The 20,148-nt window shown below is 51.3% G+C and overlaps 1 protein-coding gene across 2 annotated transcripts in view; it reads right to left on the reverse strand.

Moving 5' to 3' along the window:
- The window catches only part of NOS1 (nitric oxide synthase 1 (neuronal)), a 36,249-nt gene extending 16,339 nt beyond the window's left edge, over positions 1–19,910 (reverse strand). Inside the window, exons 1-10 of one of the 2 annotated variants that reach the window (XM_010191247.1) lie at positions 19,195–19,910; positions 11,421–11,431; positions 10,303–10,403; positions 4,895–5,032; positions 4,282–4,427; positions 3,809–3,971; positions 2,548–2,639; positions 1,854–1,995; positions 986–1,125; positions 383–557 (exon numbers count right to left, since the gene is read on the reverse strand). In XM_010191247.1, coding sequence (XP_010189549.1) covers positions 383–557; positions 986–1,125; positions 1,854–1,995; positions 2,548–2,639; positions 3,809–3,971; positions 4,282–4,427; positions 4,895–5,032; positions 10,303–10,403; positions 11,421–11,431; positions 19,195–19,910 — 1,824 coding nt within the window. Of the gene's footprint in view, positions 1–382; positions 558–985; positions 1,126–1,853; positions 1,996–2,547; positions 2,640–3,808; positions 3,972–4,281; positions 4,428–4,894; positions 5,033–10,302; positions 10,430–11,420; positions 11,432–19,194 lie in introns of both variants that reach the window. The other variant, XM_010191246.1, reaches the window with a different exon arrangement.
- Positions 19,911–20,148: the final 238 nt, after the last annotated feature.

Here is a 20,148-nt window from a genome sequence, read left to right on the forward strand (position 1 = left end):
TGTGCCCCCCAGAGGAGTCACCAAGTGTCTCAGCACCCCCTCAGCCCCACCACGCCTTAGCACTTGACCTCAATCAAGCACATGACCAAGTGCCCGCTGATCCATCAGGTGCTTTAAGAAGTCTCTTGGGAGCTCAGTAGGCATCCCACTTGCTGTGTTAGATACTAGCTGACCCCATAAGACACAGAAAAATCTTGCCAGCCCATCACACCCTTGGACATGTGGCTCCAAGAGAACATAACTGCCCTATCTAAGGGAGGCTTGTGTGTCCTGTGCTCTCTCACTCAAGGCACTCTCCCAGTGTCCTGCCTGCTCCCCAGTAACTTCACACACCCCCACTGTACCCCAGGAGCTCCTGGCCTCCTTAAGGAGGGGGAATTACCTCCAGTATGTTGTAGCGAGAGTTGTCACAATAGTCCCGGACCCCAATCTCTGTGCCCATGTACCAGCCGCTGAAGGGGCAGGCGGAAAACTCCAAGCCACCGATCTCGAGAAGCATGTTGGAAACCGCTGGCAAACCGTACCACTTCAGGCCTAGGTCCTTAAACCATTCAAACCTGCCAGGATACAACAGGGTCAGCAATCAGTTGGACCTCCCCTGCCCAGTGCAGGCAGGGGAATGGAGGAGGTCACTTTGCTACCAGCCACCAGGCTGAAGGACATGTGAGCAGAATGGTTCCTGCAGGCAATATCTCCCTTAGGGGCTAAATATCTCCCTTAGGGGAGCATTATCAGGAGCATTACAGAGTAGCATAAGTCCTGGGAGATTTCAAGGAAAGGGAAACCAGCCCTGAGACAAGGATACAAATTGCTTTCCACCTCCAGGCTATGCCAGCTTTACGTCAGAGTGGAGGGAAGATCTGAAAGAGGGTCTTGGGTAAAGCATCCAAGCCACAACAAGGAGACACCAAGCACAGGAGATGGCTTACGGTGAAACCAGGGGAACTCAGTCCCTCTGATCCCCTTGAGCAGTTTCGGGGCTTACTTGGGATGCCGGATGGGCACTTCAAGCACGAGCTCCGGGGGAATTTCAAAGAGCTCTGGATCATTGCCGTTGGCTTGGAGGAGCAGAGGCAGGATATCAAAGCGCCCATGCGGTGCCTTCCACCCTTGCTGAATGCAGATCTACAGGAGAAGCAAAGGTGGGGTTAGATGTCGCAGCAGACCACCTGCTCTTCAAGCATCATGGACAGGGAGTTGCATGGCACTGAGCAGGGTCTCCTACACCATCTCTGCTCAGAACTTACGGTCAAGTAATGACCTCCACCAAGGGAGCTATGACACAGGGTTGCCTGTCACAGCCAATCCATGGCCAAATAAGTGGGATTTGGGCTGAAAGGGAGCCTAGAACTAGATCTCCAGGTAGGATCATGACTCTGGAAAAGCTGCTTACCCAATTTGTGCCTGTAATGGTGAAGGAGAAAATGAGCGAGAAAACCAGAGGAATTTGGGAAGAGCTGAGCAGAGCACTGGTGTGGTGCGGGCAGAGCCAACAGGCAGTGGCAAAAGGCACATCTCGTTTCTGACTCCCACCAGCCCAGGTCAGTGGTAGACACACATGTTCTCCCGCAGCAACTCCCTCAGCACTGCAAAGTGACCCCTTCTCAGCAAAAGCAAAATGAGATAAGAGTCTTTCAGTCTATGGCCAACTCCTGCATGTGTGGAAACAGCTTTTATTCCTGAGAAAATATCCAAGGGTGAGATGAATCCAGTTCCACTTTGCAGCACTGTGGTAGGTGCGATAAACCCTGCTTGACCCAGTGCGCTCCTCACTCCTGGGATACTCAGAGCTTCTGCACGCCCCCACCAACCCCATGCCCACGGTGCCCAGGAAGGATGGCTTCAGGCGGTACCTCTGTCAGCTCCACATTTGCTGGGTCTCCCAGGATTGTGCCGTCAGGCTGCTTGTAGCCAGCATAGCGGATAAGCTGGGCGTTCCAGATGCGGAAGTCATGCTTGCTGTCCGTCCGCTGCGGGAAGATGGTAATGGCAGATCTGGAAGGAAGAGGTAGCGCTGGTGAACACCCAGGATGTTGCAAGGGCACAGGACAGGGGTCATCAGAGGGACTGCAAAGTGTTATTGGGAAAGGTGCTGCCCCTGCCTACCATCACCCTGGGCACCACTTCTGCCTGTGCCCTGGACAAGCCCCAGACATTAATTATATTTCCTTCACCAGGAGAGGTCACAGCCAGGTGCACTCCAGCTCTGGAAACTGAAGTGTTTCCAGCAATTCAGCTCCAGGCAGCAGCTGGCGGCTAACATGGGGTTTCAGACTGAAGAGCAGTCCGTGCTCTGCATTTGTTGCAGAATATGGGAAAGGAGAAATAATTGAAAAATCTGTCCCTTGAGGGCCCACAGAGAGCAAGAAGAGATATACTTGGACCAACAGGACACCTTCCCGTGATATCAGGTCTCCCTAATGCTCCCCAGGACCACCCTGTCATGCAGTGGCTGCTAAAGGAGACAGTGTCACAGGGCCCAGGGCTAGGTTGACACACATCCAGAGGCCCTCAGACATAAACCCTGGTGACTCCCTGGTGGCTCACCTGAGGTTCCCTTTGTTGGTGGCGTATTTGATGTGGTTGCAGATGTAATTGAACATCCCATGGGCTGTGGTGCAGTCCCGGGCATCAAACACCTGAAACAGTAGAAGTAATTGTGGTGATGCTACATGATGATCCAACTCCTAGGGAAGAGCCAAGCAGAAGAAACAAAGCACAGAGAAAGCCCTAGAGGCCATCATGACTTGTTAGGTATCTAAAGCTCCATAATTATGTGTTCCCTGCCTTTACAACATGTGGATGTCTAATTCAGCTGCCTCTTCTGCTTTGGAGAGGCGAGTCATCTGCTGCTCAGACCAAAACCTCCTCAATCCAGTGCTCTCAACCTGTTGCTTATTCACCAACAGTTTTGGTTTCTGCTCTTTGTGTCTTGTAGATCAAGACTCAAAGCTGAAGTAGGACAGGTCTGAAATCCACTGTGACAATGGGGAATCATAGAACAGTTTGGGCTGGAAAGGTCATGTAGCCCAACTGTCCTGCCCAACCAGATCAGGTTCCTCAGAGCCCTGTCCAACCTGACCTTGAATGTTTTCAGGGATGGAGCATCTACAAAAGCATGGGGAAACCAGGAAAGAGGGTCAGCAGGAGGCTTGAAGACAACTTCTTGCAGAAACAGCTCCTCCCAAGGTTCAGATATGCCAAAAGAAACAGAAGAAGAGAAGAGCTGAAGGCTGAGCTGGGAGCGAAGGAGGCCCAGCCTCCTGGCCCCAGGCAGTGCTCAGCAGCACTTCAGCTGTTCTCCATGTTACAGAGGGAGACATCGCCAAGTCATCTGTACCAAGGGATTCCACCAGAGATCACTAATTCAGATCCTACCCTATGCTTCCAGACAGTCCAAGGGGCACTGAGCCAAATCTTCTCCTGCCATACCATCTCCGTACCAAGGATGAGTGTGTCCTGCTGCCTCTTTCCAGGCAGAGCAACAGTTTTGGAAGCAACATGCAAGATATTGGAGCAGCATCAGATTTTGGAAAATCTTCTCTAGAGTGCCAGCTTCCAGCTGGCCCTGTTTCAGACACCTTGGCTACACCTACCCCACAGATGCTTTTCCAGCTCCTGCTGACTTCCCAGCCTGTGCATCCCCAAAGCTGTCAAGGGGAGCATAGCTGCCATGTGCTGCACAGCCCCAGCTGTACCTGTGCTGTGCTTCCCTGGGTATCTGAAGAGCAAGTTTTGCCTCTCCAAAACCCCAGTGCACCCTTTGGCAGGTGATCCGACAGCTGTCTCCAGCTGTGCCGGCGCTCACCTGCAGCTTGGACCACTGAATCCTGCCCACGCAGCGGGCTGCATTTCTCCAGGCATGCTTGGCTCCGTAGATCAGCTCTGTGTCCCGTAGCTGGTACGTATCAGTAGCTTCGATCTCCTTGGTCACTTCCTCCAGCCTTTCCATGTGGGCCTTGGAGCCAGATCTGCATGGGTGGGGAATGGAGGAGAATGGCAATCACCAACCTGGGTGGAGGGCAGGGAATCCTGCTGCTCTCCACCTGGTCAGGACTTCTTTCTTTCTTAAGTATAAGTGTGCTTTCAGATAACAGAAAACCCAGTGCAATGGGAGAGGTCAGTAATTTGCACAGAGGCACACAACAAATGCTAGGAATGAAGGTCCCCTGAAGAAGCAGCTGAATGTGGAGCATCAGTCTCATCCTTCTTCTACTCGCAAGTGTGAAAGATCAAATAAACAGCAGCCAGGGCCTGCGACCTTCTCCAGCCAATACTCACCTCTTTATGGAGGAGTAGTACTGGTCAATGAAGTCCTTAGCCAAGAGGAGCACCTCCTGTTTTGTCCTGGTGTCTTCTGACTTGCGGATGTGCTGGCTGGGAGTCATCACTGAGCCCATGCAGATCTGCTCGGTGCACGCAGTGGCCTGATGGGGCAGAAGGAGACAAGCATGGCTTGAGTTACTGCAGCACCTTTGGTTACATGAGTTGGGCTGGAGGAAGTCAACAATTAGCTGCACAGAAGTTGGCAGTATCTTTGACAAATAGGGATATTTGCAGCTCATTTATTTTCACGCCTATTGGTAATGTTGTGTAAGACAGCTCAAGCATGTGCAGCCATCTCGTGTCCCACCCAGCACAGACAATTGGAGCTCACTAGTTTCTTGCCCCAGCTTGGCAAAAAGTCATATGCTTTTCCTGGTTTATCCCAGATAGGCTTACCTCTCACCCAGCTTATTGCATCAGAAGTTTGAAATTCAGACACCACCAGAGACAAGAAGACTGGCCTGAATTCATCCACTTCTGCATTTCCAGGTTAAGCCATCTTGGAAACGCTGTGATCCACTCAATTATGCTCAGACAACTTTTGGGCAGTCCCGTCAACTCTACTCACCATTGCTGTCTTGAGGTGCAGAGTGTCGTGAAGCACGGAGCCTGTCTCCCAGTTCTTGATTTTGACAAACCGTGGGCATTTGGAAGGACTTCCATTGACTGTGTTCTTAGTTGGGGACTGCCGCCCAGATGGCAGTGGCTGGACAACAGTGAAGACCAGGCACAAGGTCAGTATTCATCAATGAGATGAAGGAAAAAGAACATAAGAACAAGCAACATCTTGTATTAGTGGATGCCTGTGCTTAAATCCTGGTGACAATATAGTGAAACAAGGTTTATGATCCAAATATTGGCAGCACTTGGGATACTACAATGGAGCAACCAATTCTCAATGTAACTGAGAAGTCATCTCTGTTTACAGAACAGCCAAACCTGTAGAGAAGGAGTTGAAAACAGAGCTAGAAGTGACTGAGGAGAATGCTGTGTTCAAGTTTCCCAGTGGAAGACTTACCTCTCTCAAATACATTAGATGTTTCTCTTTAAGGAGTATCACCTGCTCAGGTTTTACACATGCCAAGCTCTGCCTCACTAATACGAGCACTGTGAGATGGAGCTAACAGCCTATCATTCCTCCAAGCAAGCCAAAGGCACATCTCCTTTGATAGCAATGCTGGAGGATGGTAGGAACAAGGATGGATAAATTATGCAACTGGGGGGGGCTGCTGAATTATGCGCTGTTGGATCACTTCAGTCTCAGCTCCAAATCCCCAGCCCTCCTCGGTGCTCTGTATTGCCGTGTGCTTATCCAGCACATCTCGAAGATCCTCAGCCAGCAGAGAGCTTGCAAGGAGAAGAGCTGGCTGCAAGTGCTGGCATTTGCACATATTTTCACAGATAATATCTAGTATTTCTACTGTGACCCTTATTTGCCTCAAGCACTTAAAAATTTAAAGAGCAGTCAATGTCTCCATGGGACACTGAGATCAGCAGCAGCCCTGGAAAGCAGAGACATTTCTTCTAGGAATCAGATCATCCAGCAGAGACTACTTCAGGTCACTGCAACTGCAGCAGTGCTGCAGGTTTCAAGGGGAGACTTGAATCCCACACCTGCTTATATTTGGCACCGCTTAGAGGCTTGCCTCTTTGCAGAGCAGATCTGGGCTTGGGCTGAGTTTCGATGCAGCCTTCCTATGTGAATCCTGTAGCTTGTGTCCCTTTCTAATCCACCTGCAAGATTTCTTAAAGACAGCGCTGCCTTCGGTGGGGACAAGCAGAGTCTCACCCTCCTTTTTGGGGGTTCTGGGCTTGTGTCACAGTTGCAGCTCATAGACCAGCAGTGATGGTACAAATCTAGCATCACAGCCTGAAGGACCAACTGAAGAAGAGCCAGCACATGGTGGAAGAAGCTCTTGTTTCAGAACAAGCACTTTTGCTGATGAGCAAACCCATGAGATTGATACCTGACTGATTGCGAGACTGGTGCCTGGGCTGAGGAGACACTGCTTCATTGCCCTGTTGGCAGTGTTGACCATGGTTTTTTTCCCAGTCCTTGTTTTTACCATATGCTCCACACTTCTTTCCCCCCCCTGGAAAATAAGGATTTTGCTGTCAAGCAGCCTGAGGCTGAGGTGTAACATCATGCACTGAAAGCATGTGCTGGGAGCAAGAGACAGAGGATGGAGGGGAAGGGAGAGCTTTACAACCTGACCCCTCGGTAGGACCCTCTTTGGGAGGTTTTTGGTGGTTCAGTTTCCAAAAGCTGCTCTCTGCATAGCCTCAGGGTCTCTGTGACATTTCTCATGTCACAAATCCTGTCATCATCCCAAGGAGCATGATGAAGTCCTAGTCCCTGAAGCCAGATCACCACACAGTGGATCTCAGCTTCTCCTTTCCGTGCTGCAGAAAACAAATATAAGCTCTCACACTGAGCTCAAAATCAGCAGCAAATAAAAAGACCTTCCTAAATGTAGTCCTGGGCAATCTGACCTGAATTATGGCAGTGGCAGCTCCTGGTAATTTTTTTCTGTTTGTTTATACACTTTCAAGGGAATCAAACCATTCCTGAGTCATTAAGAGTGTCCTGTGCTCTCTGAACCAACCTGTGCCACCCTTAGGATGAGGGGGACACTCTGCCACCTTCCTCCTGAGTGTGATTGCTCAGAGCAGCTCTATGAGAGTGGTAAACTATAGCTGACAACTGCTGCTCAAAACCACAAACGAAACCAATCCTCACCTGTGCCTCCACCTGCCAGATAGAAATTAGCAGTACCAAGCAGGAAGCACTGGTTTTATCCAGCACTCCTTTTTTATTCCGAGTTAGTTTTGATTTGCTGATGGGGGTTGCCCCAAAAGCATGTTATGAATCTAGATGTAACGATGACCCCATCCTTGGGGCGACCAAGCTCCAAGTTTCAATCTTTGCGGAAGGAGGACCCCGGTGCAGAGCACGCTGAATCCCTGGGACTGGAGCAGCCGAGGTGACACCACCTACAAGAAGCAGAGGTGCCAGGTCTGGCAACCGCATCACAGAGCAGCTGTGGAGAGAGCAACACCCAGAAGAAACTGGGAAAGAGCTCTGTGTGTGTGTGTGTGCGCGCGCGCCTTCCTTGTGTGGCACAGCTGAAGCCAAATATTATCCCTGGTTCTGTCAGGGAGGTTGCGTGAGATCCTTTCATGTTTTAATTAGGCAGCTGTGATATTAGTGACTCAAGAGTGGGACAAACGGAGAGACTCACGTAGCAGTCGGGGTGCACATGCATTATGCAAACATCTTTTAGAAGAGAGCGTGCTGGCACTTATCGTCAGCACGCAGCTTGCAAGCTGTCTGCAACTCTTGTAGACACAGGGGAGGAAGAGACCCAGCTCCCGAGTGCTTCTTGGGGCCAGAGCGGCAGGGAGCATCGCCCTTTCTGCAGACCTGAGTGGGGTCTACAGGTGCCCAGCCTTCCCCCTGTGTCCCAGCCTTACTCTGGGAGTCCCTGCAATAGTGGCATATATTGCCTTGCTGAAATCACAGAATCATGTGGTTGGAAAAGACCTTCAAGATCATTGAGTCCAACCATAACCTGTCCACCACTAAATCACATCCCTAAGAACCTCATCTCCTCATCTTTTAAATCTCTCCAGGGATGGTGACTCCACCATGACCCTGGGCAGCCCATTCCAATGCTCAACAACCCTTTCAGTGAAGAATTTTTTCCTAATATCCAATCTAACCCTCACCTGGCACAACATGAGGCCATTTCCTCTCGTCCCATCGCTTGTTACTTGGGAGAAGAGACTGACCATCCCTCACTACCCCCTCCTTTCAGGTAATAGAGGAGGGCGATAAAGTCTCCCCTCAGCCTCCTCTTCTCCAGGCTAAGATGCATCGGTTATGGAAGGACAAGGGCTGCAGCATTGGCCCAGGTCAGAGATATATTGGCATGCTGACATTTCCTTCCAGACTGCATTAACCCCGCTAGCTGAAGGCAGGTTTTTTGCTTTTATAAAGCTGTAAAACACCCTCACAAGCCTGGAGCTGATGTGACTCCCTTCCCCTGATAGCTACAGGGACAAACACCCTCCCGGTTACCCTGGACCCCCTAACAAGTCCATCCGTACAGGCTGAAACATGGCTCACACAGGACCTGGGCTGGTGTAGGCATAGCATCTCTGCATCGGTCAGCTTTGGGGCCGGGCGATTGGGCTTTTGGGAAGCAAGCAAAGCACGCTGCATGATTTTGCAAAAAAAGAGGGATAGGGATCAATACCCAAGAGATCTTTTGGCACCTTATTATGAGCCTCAGTGAGCTGGACTGGCCAAGTGGATCCACCAAATCCTGATTTGAAGAACAATGTGTATAAAGAGCTGATGCTTGGCTTGACTCACCCCTGTGTAATCAGTATTTATTGCAGCTTGCAAGGGGTTCAGTTGCCTTGAACTGCACGCAGCCCTGGGGGAACGGCTGCAGGGAGCATGGGGAAGAACCAAACTGTCTCCAGAAGAGCAGGCGTAACGATTTGGGGATAAGAAGGATAAAAAGGAAGCTGCACATCTAGTGAAAAAAAGAATTAAAGAGTTTAATAGCAGCTTAAGACTGGGGGTTTTGGCAGCCCTAACAGGGAGAGAAATTAAGCTCTGAACACAGAAGGTTATAAAGTGCTTATAGTAATAGACACGTACACGCAAGGGGCTTAGCAAAGGAGGCAGAAAGGCAGTGTGTTTCCAGAGCTGGAGCACAAGGAGCAGAGCAGGGACCTGTCCTCGGGCAAGACGGACTCGTGATACCTGCCACAGCACATTAACTGCATGGTGGGACACAGGGCTGCCCAGGGCCAAACAAAGCATGGCGCGGCTCTCGGATGCACCCATTTATGTGTGCCGATTTAGGACGATGCCCACCATATTGTGACAATGCTGCTGGGAGACCTGGCCACAAGCCCAAGCTGCAGCCAGGTGAGGGGAGGATGGAAATTGCTCCCAGCTGTGCCTGACCACCCCACCAGGTTGGTGAAAACCATGCAGCAGGTCCGGTATGGTGAGGAGCATCTCAGCTGCCCTGCATGTGCAGCAGCACCCACACAATTGGTCTTGCATGTCCCATGAGCCTCAGACCCTGTGCACACTGCAACATCATGAACATCGTTCTGCTCGGGGGTTCTGTGCTCCTGGCACAGGGAGAATGAGTTAAACCACCTCAGTCAAGATCACGTCACCTCCATGGACGTGAAGGGACCATGGAAATACTGATTTTCTCAGAAGTCTTTGTGTGACAACTAAATCACTTTTCTCCCCCTCCCTTGGAAAACAGCCTTTACCATGGCACCCTGAGAAATATGATGGGGCCAGGAGACCAAACAGTCCCAAGACCACTCCCCTGTGTCCTGCCCTGCTGCTGGTTAATCCCATCAGGGAGACACGTTTGCTTGAAGAGGCTTGGCAGCGCTTGCGCACGTCATGTTTTCCCTGAGGTGATCTTTCTGGCCTGGCAGGGTCTGCCTTACGTCTCTGGCTTTGCTACAGACGTAGAGTTAATCCACTTTTGGCAAGGAAACCTGAGAATTTATGTGCGTGGAGCATGAGAAGATGAAAAGGCACCATACAACGTATTATCTGAAGTGCTCTATTGAATTACTGTCATATGAATCAAAACGACTTTAATGATGTGACTCGGCTTTTTGCCACGAAAAGGGACGACAGTCCCAGGGGAGGTCTCAGAGTCCTGGTCCCTGACTGTGCTCCCATCCCATTCTGGCCCTTTGGATTAAAAGTATCCTTTTCCAGTGACCCTGCCTGAACCACGGGGAATTCGGCTTCTGGACCAAACTGGTCTATGCCCCATCTACTCCAGCTCTTGGGATAGAAGGTTTTTCAGGGCAGTGCAGGTTGTCCTTGCAGGTTCTCCATGGTGCAAGATCCCACCAGGATGGGCCATGTACCCCCGAACCTTCTTCCCACCCAAAGCAGCATGAGCCACGGGCTCTTACCTGCTCCACTTCCGAGTAGGGGTTGTTCAGGACCACAGGCATGTTGCTCTTCCCCCACAGGTCACTGAAGACACGGTCATTCTCCATCTGAGCCGGCAAGGCTTTCTGTGGCTTGTTTTCCCCTTCCCTGAAACTGAAGGGTTAAAAACCATTTGGGGTATCGGGCTGGAGAGCAGCTGGGTGCTGCAACCATGGGGCCAGGTATCAGAGAGATGGCTGCAGGAGCGATGACTCCAGGACCTTCTCTAGCTGCAGGAACAAAAACCCACACATTGCCCTGCAGACGGGCAGAAACGCTCTGCCTTGACCAGGACAATGAATCACCATGGCAAGGACAACCCAAACACAATGGAAATTTGGCCATACGGGCGAGTACAGCACCCACAAAACAACAGGGACCTCCTGCCCTGAGACTATCTCTAGTGGGGTTACATCCCAGACCCTCTGCACCCCAAAAACCAAGCTGGAGGCCCACAAAAGCAAGTGCAGAGCTGGGGGAAGGAGAGCTGCATGCATTTCCAGCTGCAAAACCTTGCAGCAAAACCAGCTGGGTTTGCAGAGCCATTTGGTGTTTATGAGCTGAGAAGAGGAAAATAAACCCAAGAAGAAGTAGGTGGCTCCCAGGAGGGAGAGGCAGCTCTCTCTCCTCTTCCTGACCTTTACAGATGATGCAAATACCAGCGAGTGCAAGCGATTTTACCCAAGCAAACACCGCTTGCGCCCACGGAGCTGGGGATGTTGGTAAGGCTGGGGGACCAAGGGCATCCCCAGCGCTGGCTGCCATGGCCTCTGCAGTGAGACTGGTGTAACCCACAGCACGCACAGCCCACCACGCACATGGTGTCTGGGGAATGTACAACGGGGTGTCAGCCAGGCTGCTGAATGCCATCCAAGCAGGTGATGGAAAACCATCACCATACAAGCCCTCACAGAGGAGAAAAACAAATGGGGTTGAGAGACGCGATACTCAGAGACGTGGCACCCATGCCCAAGGCACCGACCTCTCTGGTGAGGACACACGTGGGAAGGAGCTCCATGGGCTGGGCTGTGTGGGACCACGGGCCAGGACTGGCAGCCAAGCCATCGCCCTTGCTCAACAGACCATCAAAATAATGCACTTTGGCAATTGCTTCACTCCTGCTGTCAGTTCTTAAAAGTCTTCCAGATGCCCACTAAAGTCAATAATGAGCCTTCCCATTAATGATGGCAGGCTTTGGGCACTGACCAAAGTAGGACACTCACACTTAGGACATAATTCATACCAACCGATGCCGTCTCAGGAAGACACTCACGTAGAAATAAATTCAGTCTGACAACTCTCCTTGCTCCCAGGTCATATCTTTAGGTATAGCTTAAGGAAAATACTTAACTTTAGGATTATTTCCCTGTGCTCTAAGTTTTCTCTAATTTTTCTGTCTTTACAGAGCAACTTTCAGCTGCCAAAATACTACACCAGCCTCCTGGACATCCTCCAAACATTGGCTGCCGTAGTGTGAAAGTGGCCAGCTTGGTGCGAGCAAAGGGGTACAGGTGCTACAGGGGGAGCTTTTACCGGATTTTCTATCCCCCTTCCAGGGAGAAGAAAGCCATTCTTTCCTGTATGAGTATGTGAAAGCGTTTCAATGAGGTAAAACCCTACCTGCCGCATCACATAGCTGCAGCCAAAGACAACAGGTCTCTTTGCTACATAGCGGTGGTCCTGCCGGGAGCACCGGGTGGCCACGCAGGTGTCAGGGCTGGGGACAACCACGAGCCATACTGTACTTACCCTGCCTTCTACCAAAGGGGAAGCTCAGGGTCTCTTGACAGGTCCAGCCTACCTCCACCTGGAGGATTCCCAGCAGCAAGACAGAAAAGCCACAGGAAGAAAATTCAGCAAATCTGGCTCCTCAAGGAGAATGCTCATTGCCACGGCTGCACATCCCTGCCCTCTTGTCCTAAGCCCCATAGTATCGGGGTGAGTGGAGGCAGGTCAACACAGAGCCACTGAGCACATGAAATGATGGGCATGCACGAGCCATCTCTTGCAGCTGATGAGCCAAAATGTGCTGCTCCCCATAACTGGCCCAAAATCAATACACAAGAGCTAAATCCATACAGTGATGGAAGAAGTCCCTTGGCTTTACTGGTATCCAGGATTTAGCAGAGGGAAGCTGTCTCCCGGGGCACCACGGTGCCTCTCTGAGGCACACAGTTTGCCTGTATGCAGACAGGAGAGGCTTGGACAGACAGACCCCAGCATGCCAGACATCCCACAGGCACCCTGAAAATGCCACTGAGCACACGCCTGCAGGCACCTGGCACGACCGACTGTGTCCAGAAAGGTGTTCACAACCCATCTAAATGGATGTCTGCCGGCACGAGGGAGCCTCAGAGAGGAATCCATCAATCAGCAGCAGCCAGAGGTCCAGGCTGGGAGGCTGCACACATAATCTCATTGTCTGCACACCAGCAAAGCTATAAATGCTGGCACCTGTGCCAACAGCATGGAAAAAGACCAGATGCTTGAATTAAGTCATTGCTGTAGTCGTCCACTTCATGCGTTACAAGTATTGCTAGAGTGGGGCCCTGTTCACGTTCACCAGCCTCAAGCATCACCCGACAGTGGGATGCACCTTCACCATCTCGAGGAATGGTGAAGTCCAGGTGGGTGTTAGGAGGCAGATGCTCAGGAGCAAATGCTCCACACCCCATTGCACGTTTGCAGCCGGGACAGACCCAGGTTGCATATTGCTGTTCTTGACAGACTTACAACAGAGAGGTGCTGCCCTCGCCCATAGTCTCTGCTCTTTAGAGACCCAAGCATGGCTGTGACAAAGCCATCAGAGTGCACTCGTGGTGGAGTCTCTCACCCCCACGCTGGCATTGTGCTGCATTTTGCTCAGTTTTCGGGTGAGGGCTGTGGGTGCGTGTCCCTGCGCTGAGCCAGCAGAGACCTCTCCCAGATGAGGCTACCCAGAAGCATCCGGTTCTGTCTTCTGGAGGGAGATGGGGAGAGAAAAGCCCATTCAGAGCAGCCACAGCCTCACCCCAGATGGAGGAAAAAAACTTTTTACAAAATCAATTGCTTCATTTTACAAATATTTCCTGCCCATTTTTTGTAACTGCCCTGTTTGCGAGCTCAGGCAGGAACAGGGGCTTTATTTTCCTCTCTTGGCCTGCCTTCCCCCACTGCTGCTGTGGCCGTATGAGGATGCCACTCACACGCTTGAGGAGACTGGCAGGCCAGCCAAAACACTGTGCCTGAGATCAGCCTTCAGACACCACTTCCAAAAGCACTTTAGCACAGGAGAGCCCAAAGGCATTCTCAGGGTTTAAGTGAAATTTGTTACTTAAAAAAAAAGGAAGAGGAATCCTGCCCTTCCCCACTGATGCACAGGCAGAGACTTGGATGCCACCTCACCTCGAGAAGAGCATCTGGCTGTTTGGAGAAATGAGAGGCACCACTGTTTTCTTTTGACTAATTTGATGATGTGGCAGTGCTCAGAGTGATGAGGCAGAAGGGAAGTTGCTGAGACAGCCCTTTGAAAAATTTCTCCAAAGCTTTTTCCACAAAAATATTAAAAAAGAGCAAAAGGAAAGTTTGTCACTTCACTCCTTCGAATCTGCTTGGCAGAAGGAGCTCTCTGATTTCCCAGGCAGAGCCGGGAGGTACCGCTGGCTGCTGCAATCCCCTGGGGCCAATTTGGATGAACCAACAGGGATGTGGATGTCCACACTCCCCATGATGGCTCGCGTGTTGTGATGCCGATAGCAGCATCCTGTGCTGCGACTGTCGGGGACCAACTCCTCCCAGAGCCTTGTCCCTACAGCTGAACACCCTACGCTTGAACTTGGGAAGGAGTGGGAAGCTCACACATGCACACACTGCTTGCTCTGAGCTGCAGGAGAGAAATACCTTCCTTTTCCTTCCTTCTCTCCTGGTGTGTCCTTGGGGATGGAGTCTTCTTCCAGTGCTAGGGGCCACGGTAAACAGCTCTTGCCTCACCTTTCTTTTGCCCCATGGAAAACCATACTCCAGAGGGCATTGCATCCTCATAAGTTATTATTTCCTTGCTATCACACCCCTGGGGCAGTTCAGAGTTGGAAAACACACTGGCTGCTGAGTCCTCGCCTGGACGGGTCCTGCAAGGTCTGACACAACCGCACGTGTTTGAGGAAGAGGCATGAGAAGGGATCAGGCAGGATCTGGGATTTGCAGGGTGCAGGGGACGGAGCAGAGCTCAGGAAGGAAGTGAGAGTGTCAGAAGAACTGCAAAAGGTGGGACATGCTCTCTGGAGATGCAGTGTGCCCGGAGAAGGTGAATATAGAGCGATCAAAGCAAGAAACCACTTCCTAAATGAGAAAGGGGAGCTTGAAAGGTACTGAAGAAAGCAAACAAAAGCCTCACTGATAAGCATGCAGTATGGCTTGAAGAAGGTTTTGTGCCTCCATAAGGTCAGAGCATCACTGGGCTGTGCTGGGGTTAGGGACTGAGGAGAGGAGCAAGCAGCCCAGAGCAGCTTGGAGAGAGAGCTATGAAATATGGGGTTGGTAAACGCTGTTGAGCAGACATTGCAAGATAAAGACCTAGGAACAGATCCAAGCGATCCCAAAGTCCCACCAGCATCATTTGGGATTCAGCCAGCATCAGATGGAACCTGCCACTGCTGCACTCATCCCTTCCCAGCCATGCCCAAAGACCAGCCAGGGGATTCCAGCCTCAGTATCTCATTTGGAGGCCAAATGCAGTTCAGGTCTCTCAGGAGACCACTGGCTCACACACAGGCCATGGGTTTTTCTGCTGGGACCACGTACAACAACGGCCATCCCATGGGATGCAAGAAGCAGCATCAGCACATGGGGCTGAGCGGGTGAAGGGTGCTTTGGAGACTGGTCCAAAAGGACTCCAGAGGGGTATAATATTTGGGTGGAATATGCCGCTTGCAGGCACAAAATGCCTCTCTGGATTAGACTGATGTAGTCAGAGTGATGGGGAAGAAGAGTCTGCCGAGGGAAAAGGGGAGGGTTATTCACTGCCAGAGCTTCCTACTTCACCATCTTGCAGAGCAGCAATAACACGATAGTTTCAGGGAACCTTTTCATTTCAGAGGCTTTAAAGTTTCGTGTCCAAGTAGAGAATAATGAAGACATCAGAAATGCAAATGAAATGTTTTGAGCAACACAAAGAGATTTTGGCGGCGGCAAAGGAGGTGGGAGGAAGAGAATTTTCTCCTCGAGAACTGCACAATTATGGGGTTTGTTCCAGCTCAGGATGGAGCCTGAAACCTTGAAACCCTTCATAAACAGAATTCCTGCTCTCAGCACACTTCTCCCCCTCAGGGCTGCTGATGCTGCTTTTTGGGCCAAAACAGCCATGTTTCCATCATGCTGTTCATGTTATGGAATAGACCTGAGAAGAAAAATAAATACTGGCAACGCGGGGAGGGGGTAGAGGGAGGGAAGATGGGACATGACAATCTCCCTAGAGCTCAGAGGGAAAACAGACCTAGGTTAGCTGGCAGAGAGTGAATCAACCTCTATTTTTGTTTTCTAGCCCATGGTGAGCCTTGTGGCAGAAATGCCAGCTCTCATCATACCTTGTGCCCCACTTCCATGATTATGATCGACTTCACTGCGGATGGCTTGAGCCAAGTGGCAGACGTTCAGCCGTGGTCGCAGCCTGTCCCATGGGCATGCACTGTGGAGCCAGGGCACCTTGCAGCTGGAAATCAGCAGCGAGCAAAAGCCAGGACATTGCAGAGGCAACTCTCCAGGGAGCGCAGACCATGGGTATGGGGGATGGAAATAATAAACTGATTTTTTCCCCTCAGTGTAAACTTCGGTTTCCAGTTTTCCTTGGAAGTAACATTAGAGATGCGGGCTGGGAGCCCAAAGCATCAGGTGAGATTTGAATGGCTTTTGGCAAAGCCCACCTTGAACAAGAAGCGTTTGGCTCCTTGTGAATAACCTCAAACTTGAACCATTCTTTTGCAGCCCCAGGAAAGCTGTCACAGCTCTGCGAGCCGGCCCAGCTTTGATGAAGTGCTGCAGGCTCTGAAGGTCAGCAACAGGCCAAGAAGGAGGCAGACCAGGATCGGTCCCCAGGCCAGCATCTCCAGCTGGATCCACAGTCAAGTGGTCCAGGCTGTCGGTGTCAAGCTCAACCTTGAGTGAGGTTTTGCCCAACCCCGGTGTCGAGGTAAAACTCTGCTCCTGTTTTGACCAACTCCAGCTTTTCTTGCTGCCCCCCCAGTCTGGAGAAGTCACAGCCTACGGCGTGAGAGCTACATCAATCTGATAAAGCTTATTTTTGGGGGCATTTCTTTGGCATCAACCAACACAGTCTCCACAGTTATTAGCTCCCCATCGCTCCCTGACCTTTCTGCACATCTCTGGACCAAGAAAACTCTCACTGTAGAAGACCTTCACAATGCCCCAGCTCTGTCTGAGACCAAGCAGAGGAAATGAATCATCTCCAGCATGGCGCAGGAGTGGGAGGAGAGGGCTGAGAAATGCCCTCTCCCCTGCTGAGCGGCTCTCGACAAGTTTTCCCTGCAGTACATCCATCTTCCCCATTTCTCTGCTTGTGCCCAGGTCTTCTTGTTCATACAGAGTCCTACGACAAGACCAAGGCTATAGCTTTTCATTAAGCAGAAGACTGAAGACTAAATTTGACTGAAAAGTGGATTTTCGTTCCTGAGGTACATAGATAACATAGATTTTATTATTTTTTTTTAAGAATATTGGAAAATGAAGTGAGTGGTGTTTTGGAGAAGTAGCCACTTCAGCAATATTCTTGCTGGTTTGAGGTCCTTCAGTTTAAGTGAATTCAAAGTGTTTTGGTTTAATCTACTTGTGGGTAGAGGTGACTCCCCAAAGAAAAATCATATTTTTCATTCTTTCCCCCAGCCAGAGCAGAATTTTCTTGGAGAACCTGCAGCGGGTGGGGTAGGATGAGGGCACTGGGGGACACGGTTTGAGGGATGAGCCTGTACCCTGTATCAGTGCTTGGGACTGTGCCCTCTGGGGGCTTCCCTGAATCACAACCCCCAGCTCCATCGCAGCAATCTTAGCGCAAACGGAGGGACAGAAGGGATTTTTAAGCACCCCTGCACGTTTTGTTGTCTGCGCAGGCATCCCCCAGCCTTCCAGCAAGAATGGTGGGCATGAGGGGTTAAATCATCTCCTGTGGCCCAGCAGAGACCAAAACCAACGGTTTCTGAAAGCAGCCAAACAAAAAAGCAGCATGCTGAGAGCCGGAGCTGTGCGTGGCAGGAGGGTACGGCAGGGAGGGATGTCCCTGATCATGCCCTGTCCAAAATTCTTCCCCAGATGTCTGCCACCCACCGCTGCCGCCGAGCTGAACTGGTTTTTTCCCCTCTGACTCAGTGTGATCAGCCTAATGGGCTTGGAGTAACCACGTCCTCCACAACAAAAATATTCACAATTTGGGAGGGAGGAGAAATGACAGCGCGAAAACAACTGAAAATAAAAAAAGAAGATGGAAAACCACACAGCGTCGGTGTTGGTTTGTGACGGGAGCGATCGGGAGCTCAGCCTGGGCTCTGCTGCCGAGCTGGGCAGAGATCCACTCAACAGCCAACAGCTCTGCCTTTCATCTCTCATTGTTTCTGATTTAAAAAGCATATTTTTCCCCCTTCCCTAAGGAAGCAGGTGCAGCGAGGGAAGTTGAAGTTACAAATCCCTCCATCACTGAACCGAGACCAGCAGCTTCAGTGAACCCTCCTGGCTCTTAGGGCCCGTTTGTGACCAAGGGCGGGCACAACCTGCTGCAGCACTTGGCCTTGCTAAAATGTTTTCAGGGACCTGGGGACAGGCAGCAGGAAAAAGCAACCTATCACAGCTAATAAAAGGCCAGGAGGCAAGAGAGCTTGTACCAAGAAAAAAAGTTGCCACTAACAACACTTTTGCAAAGCGTGAAGGGTCACAGAGAGCTGCTTCAGGTTCGGAGCAATGGTCTATGGCTCAGGGAAACAGTGAGGGAGATCAACACCGCACACATGGCCCGTTCCAGAAGCAAATAGCAGAAATTAAGCAGTTCCACCTGCACAATGGGACTTCACCCCCCTCAAAAGGCCATGGAGCAAGCACCACATGTCCTCACCTTTGTTACACATGCATGTGCATATGTAAATTAGTTTGGTCTAGAAAGAGCAGAGGGGATGAGCAGGCAACTCCGCTGTTGAGTTTCAGCAAGGGATGGACATTTCTGAGCTCTCAACGGGAAACATTTTTCCCCTTCCCAGAAGATGGGGGCACCCGAGGCAGGTCCAGCCACCCCTGCACAGAGGTGTCCTTGGCTTCAGCTGGAGCTGGACTGGCACTCCCTTCTCCCCTCCTCAAAGGCAGAGCCTGACTGCCAAAAGCACAGCAGGTTTGGAAACTCCTTTCTCCCGGGAAGCACCGGCTCCGCCGGGCTGACCTTCCTTCCCTTTCTCCGGCAGTTAATCAATAGCAGATTGCAAGGGGAGAGCTCCAAAGCAGAGCAGCAAAGACAGACTCTCACTTAGCAGGTGGGGAAACTGAGGCATGGGGTTTTGCTAAAAACTTAAAGCAAATGAGATGGAGAACACAGAACAGAAACAGATCCCAGCCCAGCCCATGACCCACCACATGCATAGCTCAGCTTTTCATACTCCTGCTGTCTCCCCGATTTCCCATGCTTACATCTTTCTCCCTTTCTTCCACTATCTATTCTCAATTTTTCACCCCTGTTGTTTTCCCCTCATCATCCATTTCTCCCTTTTTTTGCATCCCTTTCTCTCCATCTCCATGCCGCTGTGTCAGACAGCAGCCATTTCTGGAGAGGTGCCCACCTAAACCAGCTGCCTTGGGTAGCCATAACCAGCACATTTCACCAAATGTAAAAAATTTATTTAGGGACCTACCAGTCCACCTGGACTTCTGTATCTCTTGTCTCTACCTTGGATGATGCATCTCCATCGCTGTCCTTACTGCTGCTTTTCAGGAGATCCAGGACAGGTTCTATTTCTTTGAGCAGTTCATTATCTTCCACGCCGCCATTGAGGCACGGGTGACTGCAAGCACCCTCCTTCCCCTTCCCAGCATCCTGCCCTTTGCTACCGGTAACAACACCGTTAACGTGGACCATTGACTCCATCTCTCTCGTCCACAGGGAGCCCATGGTGCGGTCGGCTGCTGGCAGTGGCTGCTCTTTGCTGTGCAGGCTTGGGTTGGACAAGTCAACTGCCTTCGGGGTTGGGCAGAGGGGTCTGGTGACACGGATGGTTTTTGGTGTCCCGTCGCCTGCAAAAGTGGTCTCCAGGTGAGTGGTGAAGCCCTCGGGGCCCCGCAGGATGAGTACCACGTAGGTCTCGGAGGCGATGCTTCTCAGGATCTCCAGTGCGGTCTCATAGCTCATGTCCACCAGGGGCCTGCCATTGACAGCTAAAATGATGTCTCCAGCCTGGATGAGGCCACTCTGCTCTGCAGCCCCTCCCCGGATGAGGTCGGAGATGATGACGGGTGGCTTGCTGACGCGCTCCTTCACCAGGAAGCCGAGGCCGCCCACCTTGCGCTTGAAGAGCCTCACCGAGATGACATTGGGCTGAATCTGCTGCACGCTGAACACACTCTCTTCCATGGCAGCCCCCCCCTCTTCAAGCCTGCAGACCAGGACCTTGACAACCACAGAGAAATTCACTACCCGGGATGCTTATCCACGCTGGGGTGGGGAAGGGCCAACACTTCAGCTTTTGGGCAACTGGCCTCACTGCAAAACTCCCCTGGGTTGCAGGCTGGCTTTCTGCGGCATAACCACTGCCACCTCTGTCCCAAAGTGATGTCCCTGGGAAAGTGGGGTGTGTCACTGGTGGAGAGCA

Source organism: Mesitornis unicolor, unplaced genomic scaffold (genome assembly GCF_000695765.1).
Source record: "Mesitornis unicolor isolate BGI_N332 unplaced genomic scaffold, ASM69576v1 scaffold4069, whole genome shotgun sequence".
NCBI lineage: Eukaryota > Metazoa > Chordata > Aves > Mesitornithiformes > Mesitornithidae > Mesitornis > Mesitornis unicolor.